Source organism: Atractosteus spatula, chromosome 5 (genome assembly GCF_055471065.1).
Source record: "Atractosteus spatula isolate fAtrSpa1 chromosome 5, fAtrSpa1.hap1, whole genome shotgun sequence".
Taxonomy (NCBI): Eukaryota; Metazoa; Chordata; class Actinopteri; order Semionotiformes; family Lepisosteidae; genus Atractosteus; species Atractosteus spatula.
The window spans coordinates 440,721-450,848 of record NC_142710.1 but is presented as its reverse complement, the minus strand read 5'-3'; the positions used below and the strand labels follow the sequence as shown (position 1 = coordinate 450,848).

The window sequence follows — 10,128 nt, the reverse complement described above, 5'->3', positions numbered from 1 at the left end:
GGTCACGTCCCGTCCCAGGCGCCGGCGCTGCATGACCTGCCTTGACTGCGGTTCCCAGCTCCTGCAGGAACATCCCGCGGGCGGCGATAAACAATGAACAGCCTAAATGAAACCAAAATAAACGTGCCCCATCCGTAACAGGCAGAAATATGCGCTTTAATATACGAGACGGATGGGTGTGTGTATATGCGTTGGTTGCATGTCTAGGATTAATGTTTTGATGTGCATTTATTCCACGTTGAGTGTCGTTGTGTATGGTGATGCCCGAGACAAACTGCCGCCCCTGTGGGTGGACAATAAAGCTATATCTTTCCTTCTCTCTTAAAACCCAAACCTCCTCCAGGAATACCTTCACAAGATGGCGGCCCTCACAGCGCCCCATCACGTTCTGCAACTGCCCTATTCCCCTCTACGTTACCTGGAGCACGTACTCCCATCGTGACCCCGCCCCCTGACCCCGCTCGCCCCGCCCCCCCCCTCCCAACTCGTCGGTCCCGGCTGCCCCGCGCCGCTGCGCCTTTAATGGCAAGCGGGCCCCGCCCCCCGCCGTCACCCCGGGAGACCGAGGCCTAGCTGCCCGAGTTTCCTGCTCCCGCCCGGCCTCGCGTAGCGGCTCAGAACAAAAACACGGCGAGCAGGAGAGAGAGGGACGCAGCGAGCGCCCGGCCGAAAACACGACCCCCCCTCCCCCCCTCAACAGAAGCACAAAAACGAGGACGCAGGCGGCCGCCGCCCGCTTTGGAGTTTAAACTCGGGACTTTTATTTAACTTTTTTTTTTTTGCTTCTTTAAGAAAAAACACGCCAGCACTCCGGAGCGGAGGGGGGCGGAGGGACGCGCACACACACACACGCAGACGGTCTCCCGTGTTTTGGAAGAGCAGCGGAGCGACGCCAGCCGCTGTCCGGCCCCCGCAGGCCCCCGCACCGCTCGGCGGAGACGCGGCTTCTCCTCGGCGGGGCTCCGGCGGAGGGGAGACGGCCGGGAGAGCCGGAGACGCCGCGACCGCAGCCTCCCCGTGAGTCCGGCTCCGCCGCCCCGCTGTCCGCGCACACACGGCGCCGGGACAATAGTGAGCCAGACCCGGGGGCCTCGGGCTGGCTGGGGTGCTTGTTGTTGTTGTTGTTGTTGTTTTGGGGGTACTGCGCTCTGGCGGGGGGGACGCGGCCGTGATGGCGATTTTGTGGCGTGTCTGTGTGTCCGAGTGTCCGCGGGGGGAGCAGGCTCGCAGGGGCTGTCCGGACGGGGCCTCTCGCTCACCTGCCCCCCCCCAGGACCCCCGGGCCAGTCCGGTCTGGGGGGGCTGGGGGCGCCCCGGGGGTGTCCGTGGCGAGTGTGTGTGTGTGTGAAATAGTGGCCCGATGACCGTGTGTCCGCCTCCCTCCGCCCCCGTGTCCGGAGCAGGGGCTGTCCGCCCCGGTGCCCACCCGGCCGTGGAACTCTCTCGCGGGGTGAATCGTCTTCCGGGGGCCGAGCGGAAACAGCTGCTTCTGCTGGGGGGGGAGGGGGGGGTGTTTGTGTCCGTGAGCTGTGCGTGGGAGGGGATTCCGTGACTGGTTTCGCCCGCGGCCGTGCTCCGCTAGCGTGACTTTGAAGCGGTATCCTTCTATAACCTGCGTCAGAGGGAAAACAAACATGTTGTTCTTGGAAAAGTACGGGTCTACGGCTTGTTGGTGAGGTGTACGAAGAGATCGGACGATCAGAAAGTTACCCGTTAGTCGTTCCGAGGGTCTCAGACAGCTGTGTCCAGTTCAAGAACACGGCTGGGCAGCTTGTTCCCCACCCCCACCCCCCTCTGTGTAAAGAAGAGCCTCCTGTCCTGACTGGAGGGTCTCACCCAGCTGTGTCTGGAGAGAAGTCTGGGTATCGGTTTCAACAACATGGCTGGGCAGCTTGTTCCCCACCCCCACCCCCCTCTGTGTAAAGAAGAGCCTCCTGTCCTGACTGGAGGGTCTCACCCAGCTGTGTCTGGAGAAGCCAGGGTATCGGCTTCAACAACATGGCTGGGCAGCTTGTTCCCCACCCCCACCACCCTCTGTGTAAAGAAGAGCCTCCTGTCCTGACTGGGGGGTCTCACCCAGCTGTGTCTGGAGAGAAGCCAGGGTATCTGCTTCAACAACATGGCTGGGCAGCTTGTTCCCCACCCCCACCACCCTCTGTGTAAAGAAGAGCCTCCTGTCCTGACTGGGGGGTCTCACCCAGCTGTGTCTGGAGAGAAGTCTGGGTATCGGTTTCAACAACATGGCTGGGCAGCTTGTTCCCCACCCCCACCCCCCTCTGTGTAAAGAAGAGCCTCCTGTCCTGACTGGAGGGTCTCACCCAGCTGTGTCTGGAGAAGCCAGGGTATCGGCTTCAACAACATGGCTGGGCAGCTTGTTCCCCACCCCCACCACCCTCTGTGTAAAGAAGAGCCTCCTGTCCTGACTGGGGGGTCTCACCCAGCTGTGTCTGGAGAGAAGCCAGGGTATCTGCTTCAACAACATGGCTGGGCAGCTTGTTCCCCACCCCCACCACCCTCTGTGTAAAGAAGAGCCTCCTCTAATCTTCCTTATTAATAATTGGCTTCCTGGACCAGTTCAGCAGCTCCTCAGGTGCTGCTGTTGTTTCTTTCAGGAGAGCTACAAGTCCTGCAGGCACAGCACCTGCAATTTATTGAAACATTATCATACGTACCCTCTCTACCACTGACACAGCTCTGATCATAATCTCGGTTAATAACTAATCGGTTACTGCAATTTGTATCACTCTTGCTTTCGGGGTTACTGTGTGTCTTCATGTTGAATACTGCTGTGTTTAGTTTGGATTGATAACCCCAGTGTCAGTGTTAATGTACTGGAGTGTCCAGTCAGTGTGTCTGTATGAACCCCTCTCTCTCAGTGCAGTGTTAATGTACTGGAGTGTCCAGTCAGTCAGTGTGTCTGTATGAACCCCTCTCTCTCAGTGCAGTGTTAATGTACTGGAGTGTCCAGTCAGTCAGTGTGTCTGTATGAACCCCTCTCTCTCAGTGCAGTGTTAATGTACTGGAGTGTCCAGTCAGTCAGTGTGTCTGTATGAACCCCTCTCTCTCAGTGCAGTGTTAATGTACTGGAGTGTCCAGTCAGTCAGTGTGTCTGTATGAACCCCTCTCTCTCTCAGTGCAGTGTTAATGTACTGGAGTGTCCAGTCAGTGTGTCTGTATGAACCCCTCTCTCTCAGTGCAGTGTTAATGTACTGGAGTGTCCAGTCAGTGTGTCTGTATGAACCCCTCTCTCTCAGTGCAGTGTTAATGTACTGGAGTGTCCAGTCAGTGAGTGTGTCTGTATGAACCCCTCTCTCTCAGGGCAGTGTTAATGTACTGGAGTGTCCAGTCAGTCAGTGTGTCTGTATGAACCCCTCTCTCTCAGTGCAGTGTTAATGTACTGGAGTGTCCAGTCAGTGACTATAGGAAACCATAACGGCCTTTTTCTCATCACTTCACAGAACATCCCATTGGGAGGGGGTGGAGTTTGTTTGCTGAGCACAGTGTCTCCTTGTTGTTGGACAAAGAAGACCAGAAGAGAACAAGACTTCTTTTCCTCCCTCCCTTCTCCCCATCCCTTCTGCTGAAATAACGAGAGCCCAGAGGCACTGGGCTGGAATCCCGAGAGTGAAAGAAACAGACCCAGGGTAAGTTTGAGTTAATGTTTTACAAATGTAGAGTGAGCCCTGATTGGAGGAGCAGTGTCTCTCACTGACAGAGTGAGCCCTGATTGGAGGAGCAGGGTGTCTCTCACTGACAGAGTGAGCCCTGATTGGAGGAGCAGGGTGTCTCTCACTGACAGAGTGAGCCCTGATTGGAGGAGGGTACCGGTGCCAGTGTGAGCTTGACGTACCAGATGTGCACGCACTCAGCCGCCACTGGTCCCCTGAAGTCTCGTGTTGGGTCTGTCCAGTATGGCGTGTTGAGTGGAGAGCGAGGGAGAGGAGGGGGGCTCTGGCAGTTTGGGCAGGTCTCACCGGGGCCTCCGCCCGGTTTGGAAGTGGTACCCGTCTCCCCCAGCCGGGCCCGGCCTGTCCGCCTGGCTTTACCGGCTGTGGCTCTCCGAGGGGACGGCCTGCGCCCTCTTGTGGCGAGACGCCGTCGGGGCCGGTTCACTCTCCCCTCCTGACCGCGGTGGTCGAGCTGGTCACCTGCGTCTCACCGGCTGGCCTTCGGGCGTGCTGGCCGGCCAGCACCTTCACACTGACCCTTCTGACCCCCCCCCCCAGGCGCTGTAACGAAGCTCTCGTCTCTCTCCCAGCAGAGCAGCGAGTCCGGCGGCGTGGCCCAAGCGATGCAGAGGAGGAGGGAGGAAGGGGACGTGGCCGAGAGGCGGGCGGTGCCGCAGATGGAGGAGGAGGAGGAGGTGATGATGATGATGATGAGGGAGCGGGCGTCCTCTGCCGGCACCCGTCGGAAGCCCCCAGCGGACTTCGGCAACGGCGGCGGGGGGGTGAACTTCAGCACCAACAAGAACTCGGTGGTGTGCCTCCCGCTGGTGTCCGAGGGGCTCAAGCTGGTCTGGACCCAGTCTGACCAGACCAGGGAGCTGGACTCCATCCCCAGCCTGGTCCGCGCCTTCAACCTGTTCCCCTACCCCTCGGCGGCCGAGATCGGCGCCCTGGCGCGCGACGCCGGCCTGCCGCTGGACAAGGTCAAGGTGTGGTTCATGGTGCAGCGCATCAAGTACGGCATCACCTGGTCCTCCGAGGAGATCGAGGAGACGCGGCTCAAGCTGCGGGCGGGCGTAGGCGGCGGCGGCGCGGAGGACGAGTACGAGGTGGAGGAGGAGGAGGAGGACGAGGAGGAGTTTGCGTACGCCAGCGGGGAGAACGGAGAGGGGGTGCCGCAGTTCGAGGTGGGAGGCGGCGACGTGGAGGACCGCGAAGACGACAACGGCGACGACAACGGCGCTGGCAGCGCCCCCCTCGAGGAGACGGGCGCGTCTCCTTTCCTTGAGCAGCCCCCGAAGTACCGCGACCCGCGCCGAGATCAGGCCCCGGCCTTTGCCTACTTCCCCGCCGCCGCCCCACCAGCCGCCCATGACCCCGACCCCGACCCCGACCCCGACCCCTACCGCCGGCACCCGCCCCCTCCGGAGGGCCCCGCCGCCCCCCGCCTTCCCCCGCGCCCCCACGGCCGCTACAAGAAGACGAAGGCCCAGCTGGCGGCGCTGCGGCACAGCTTCGCGCGACACAACTTCCCCAACGAGGCGGAGCTGCGGCGCCTGCAGGAGGAGACGGGCCTGACCCGCATCGAGATCCGCAAGTGGTTCAGCGACAGCCGCTACCAGCTGCGCATCAACGGGCGCGGCGGCGGGCTGTACCGGGGCCGCGGCGCCCGGGGCGGCACGGACGCGTCCTTCTTCGAGAGCTTCTTGTCGCGCTCCCTGGAGGCCAGCGGCTTCAGCGCTCAGGCTGCCATGGCGGCGGATGCGGGCGGCCGGGACGGCGGGGCGATGGAGGAGGAGGAGGAGGAGGAGGAGGAGGAGGGCGGAGGAGGAGGGGGGATGGCGGGGCGCGGTGTGGCGAGTGACATGATGGGGGAGCAGTATGAGGAGGAGGAGGAGGTGGGGGTGGAGGTAGAGGCGGTGGCAGCGGTGGTGGAGGAGGAGGAGGAGGAAGAGGAGGAGGGGGAAGGACAGCAGCTGCTCTTCATCAACGGCAAAGGGGAGCTGGAGACTCAGATCGCTTGCGGCTCCCCGTCGGCCCTCGTCTCCCCCGCGCCCTCGCCCTCCCTCTACCCCCCCAAGCGCACCTCCTCCCCCGCCCCCCAGCCCGCCCGGCCTGGCGCCCCCCCTTCCTCCTCCTCCTCCTCCTCCCCCCCGCCCCCCCCGCTGCTCACGCCGAGCGGCCGGCCGCGCAAGACCAAGGCCCAGCTGGACGTGCTCAAGCAGTTCTTCCTGCGCTGCCAGTGGCCCCGCAGCGAGGACTACTCCCAGCTGGTGCAGCTCACCGGCCTGCCCCGGCCCGACGTCATCCAGTGGTTCGGCGACACGCGCTACGCCGTCAAGAACGGGCAGCTGCGCTGGGTCAAGGGCGTGTCCCTCGACCTGGCCTCCGAGATTCTGCACCAGCAGGGCGCCGGCGGCGGCGGGGGGCGGCGGCGCCGGCACAGCCCGGGGCTCAACGGCGGTGAGGGGGCAGCCCGGCTGCGGCCCGGCGGCGGCGGCGGCGACCTGCGGCCACTGGAGCAGTACCTGCAGGGCACGGGCGGCCTGCAGGAGCGGGACCTGGACGCGCTGTGCCGCCGGGCGCGGATGAGCTACCAGCAGGTCCGGGACTGGTTTGCCTGCCGCGAGCAGGGCGTGGCCGAGGTGGAGGTCAACCTGAGCGACGGGGAGGGCCCGGCCGACGGCAGGAAGTGAGCCGGGGGGTCGTGCTGGACGTTTTAGCCTTGTATTTTTTAGCGACCGTTTGTAAACCGTTCGAATCCCCCGTGATTCTGGCCCCTTCGTCCGGCATCGAAACAGAACCGGTCTTCTGTGCTGCTGCCCTCGGCGCTGTGGCTGTGGGCTGGGGAGGGAGGGAGGAGGTCTGGGGCACTGGTCCGACGTTTCGGAGGGGAGGAGGAATTCGCCGGCGCGTGTTGTACTGTAACGTGCTTCCAGCCGGAGGTCGAATGGCCCGTTTTTTTTCGGGGTCTCTCGGGGGTGCTAGCTGAGAGCTGGACTGTGCCTCGCCTCGCCTCCACTTCACTGGTGATCAGCAGCACCACTGCAACCACTGGGGAGCTGGCTGTGATGCCACAGGGGCGTAGTTGTCAGCAGTGCTGCCCCTGGGCTCGAGTTCGGGCCTGGGGTGCTGTCTGTGTGGAGTCTGCATGTTCTCCCCGGGTCCGTATGGGTTCCCTCCGGCGGCTCCGGTTCCCTCCTATAGTCCAGGGACATCTTGGGAATATTTAACTGGTGTGAGTTTGTGTCCTGTAATGGACTGGTGATGGACTGGTGTCCCGTCCAGGGTGTGTGTGTGCGCGTGTGTGTCTGTCCTGTGATGGACTGGTTTCCTGTCCAGGGTGTGTGTGTGTCCTATAAGGGACTGGTGTTTAGGCTGTACCCTGTCTCTGTGTGTGTGTGTCCTGTGAGGGACTGGTGTCCAGGCTGTACCCTGTCTCCGTATGTGGTGTGTGTGTGTGTCCTGTGAGGGACTGGTGTCCAGGCTGTACCCTGTCTCCGTATGTGGTGTATGTGTGTGTCCTGTGAGGGACTGGTGTCCAGGCTGTACCCTGTCTCCGTATGTGGTGTATGTGTGTGTCCTGTGAGGGACTGGTGTCCAGGCTGTGCCCTGTCTCTGTATGTGGTGTGAGTGTGTGTCCTGTGAGGGACTGGTGTCCAGGCTGTACCCTGTCTCTGTGTGTGTGTGTCCTGTGAGGGACTGGTGTCCAGGCTGTACCCTGTCTCCGTATGTGGTGTGTGTGTGTGTCCTGTGAGGGACTGGTGTCCAGGCTGTGCCCTGTCTCTGTATGTGGTGTGAGTGTGTGTCCTGTGAGGGACTGGTGTCCAGGCTGTACCCTGTCTCCGTATGTGGTGTATGTGTGTGTCATGTGAGGGACTGGTGTCCAGGCTGTACCCTGTCTCCGTATGTGGTGTATGTGTGTGTCCTGTGAGGGACTGGTGTCCAGGCTGTGCCCTGTCTCTGTATGTGGTGTGAGTGTGTGTCCTGTGAGGGACTGGTGTCCAGGCTGTACCCTGTCTCTGTGTGTGTGTGTCCTGTGAGGGACTGGTGTCCAGGCTGTACCCTGTCTCCGTATGTGGTGTGTGTGTGTGTCCTGTGAGGGACTGGTGTCCAGGCTGTGCCCTGTCTCTGTATGTGGTGTGAGTGTGTGTCCTGTGAGGGACTGGTGTCCAGGCTGTACCCTGTCTCCGTATGTGGTGTATGTGTGTGTCATGTGAGGGACTGGTGTCCAGGCTGTACCCTGTCTCCGTATGTGGTGTATGTGTGTGTCCTGTGAGGGACTGGTGTCCAGGCTGTGCCCTGTCTCTGTATGTGGTGTGAGTGTGTGTCCTGTGAGGGACTGGTGTCCAGGCTGTACCCTGTCTCTGTGTGTGTGTGTCCTGTGAGGGACTGGTGTCCAGGCTGTACCCTGTCTCCGTATGTGGTGTGTGTGTGTGTCCTGTGAGGGACTGGTGTCCAGGCTGTACCCTGTCTCCGTATGTGTGTGTCCTGTGAGGGACTGGTGTCCAGGCTGTACCCTGTCTCCGTATGTGGTGTATGTGTGTGTCCTGTGAGGGACTGGTGTCCAGGCTGTGCCCTGTCTCTGTATGTGGTGTGAGTGTGTGTCCTGTGAGGGACTGGTGTCCAGGCTGTACCCTGTCTCCGTATGTGGTGTGTGTGTGTGTCCTGTGAGGGACTGGTGTCCAGGCTGTGCCCTGTCTCTGTATGTGGTGTGAGTGTGTGTCCTGTGAGGGACTGGTGTCCAGGCTGTACCCTGTCTCTGTGTGTGTGTGTGTGTGTGTGTGTGTGTGTGTGTGTCCTGTGAGGGACTGGTGTCCAGGCTGTACCCAGCCTTGCGCCTGCTGGATGCTGGGATAGACTCTGGCTCCCCTGCGCCCCTGTACGGGGGGGGACTGTGGGACAGGGGGAGGGCCTGTGAAGCTGTCTGCTTTGTTACGCCCACAGCTGTTGCTGCTCACTGGCGGTGTGCTGGCCACCTGGTCCAGGGTGCGAGTTCCCCAAGTGTCTTCCTGAGGACAGAGGGTAGCAGGACTCTCCCCTGCCCAGCGGCGGGAACTGGCACCCTGAACGTCAAGACGGCGTTTGTATTGACCTCCTTAACGAGCTCAGTAGACAAGCAATAAATGGGACAGCGATGGTGAGCTCGGCGGGGGAGTTGGCGTCTTCTCCTCGTGGTCGTGGGGATCTCTCCAGCGGGTGGGGAGGGCGTTGCCGTGTGCACAGGTCACTGCGGGCGGTTCTGCCACCTCCCGACGGACTCCAGGCGCACGCGTGGGGTTGCAGGCTCCCAGTCCGCGTCCCGGAGCCGCTCCATCCCTCCTGGTTTGTGTTCCGGCCCTGTGTGCGCAGCCGAGCCCTGAACTGCCTGCCTGCCTGGCTGTTTGTTTTCACCTGTTGAGAGGTTTTAACGAGAGCGGGCTTCGGACTTCGGAGTAGGATAGATAATAAGTGACGCTATGTATCCGGTCCTCGGGACGGGAGTGTGTCCGCCTTCTAGACCTGCGTGTTGTTTCTGCCCAGCGGGTGGAGGAGAGGGCCGGGAGAGTTCTGGGGGTCTCTCGGGGCGCCGTGCTGACACGCAGGACGGGGACCCTTCCTCGGAAAGCAGCCGGTGTGCAGGATCCCGGTCTCTTGTTTTTTATGGATTTTTGGACTTTGTGGACTGGGGCCAGGGGCCGAGAGGACAGCGGGCTTTAATTTATTGTTCTCTCCTGCGGTGGGTCAGCGGTGGATGGGAGAGGGGAGCCGAGGCCCAGGTGGGCCCTCCCCCTCCCCCCTGCCCGCCGCTCTGCGTGTTCCTGAAGGAGCCCCCCCCGGCGAGCACAGAGCCTGTAAACCCTCTCGCAGGGCTGCTTGGTACTGCACTGTCATTTTGTACGCGTTTCTAATAAACTGACCGACGCTCTCAGAGTGGCTGTGCTGTCTCTCCCCCTCCTGCTTCAGAGACACACGCATACACCCCCCCCCCCCTCCCCCCCCACACCCACACACACACACACACACACCCCCTTCTCCACACACACACACACGCACTGACACACACCCTTCTCCCCCCACACACACACACACACGCGCACTGACACACACCCCCTTCTCCACACACACACTGACACGCACACGCACTGACACACACCCTTCTCCCCACAAACACACGCACTGACACACACCCTTCTCCCCACACACACACACACACACACACCCCCTTCTCCACACACACACTGACACGCACACGCACTGACACACACCCTTCTCCCCACAAACACACGCACTGACACACACCCTTCTCCCCACACACGCACTGACACACACCCTTCTCCCCCCACACACACACACACACACCCCCTTCTCCACACACACACTGACACGCACACGCACTGACACACACCCTTCTCCCCACACACACACGCACTGACACACACCCTTCTCCCCACACACATACAGAGAAGAGCTCCAGCCT

General features: G+C 61.6%; 1 protein-coding gene across 2 annotated transcripts; it reads left to right on the top strand.

Moving 5' to 3' along the window:
• The first annotated feature begins 626 nt into the window (after positions 1 to 626).
• Positions 627 to 6,492, top strand: LOC148833225 (homeobox and leucine zipper protein Homez-like). 2 transcript variants are annotated; one of them, XM_088916073.1, is made up of 3 exons: positions 627 to 1,017; positions 3,459 to 3,644; positions 4,262 to 6,492. In XM_088916073.1, the coding sequence occupies exon 3, from the start codon at positions 4,292 to 4,294 to the stop codon at positions 6,362 to 6,364; it is 2,073 nt and encodes a 690-aa protein (XP_088772199.1). In that variant the 5' UTR covers positions 627 to 1,017; positions 3,459 to 3,644; positions 4,262 to 4,291; the 3' UTR covers positions 6,365 to 6,492. The 2 variants fall into 2 exon arrangements, with proteins under 2 accessions (XP_088772199.1, XP_088772198.1); XM_088916072.1 differs by having other exon boundaries at positions 4,259 to 6,492.
• The last annotated feature ends 3,636 nt before the right edge of the window (positions 6,493 to 10,128 follow it).

Bases quoted from the DNA above. Each gene is read 5' to 3' on its own strand.
- LOC148833225 (XM_088916073.1), top strand. From the start codon at position 4,292: ATGCAGAGGAGGAGGGAGGAAGGGGACGTGGCCGAGAGGCGGGCGGTG.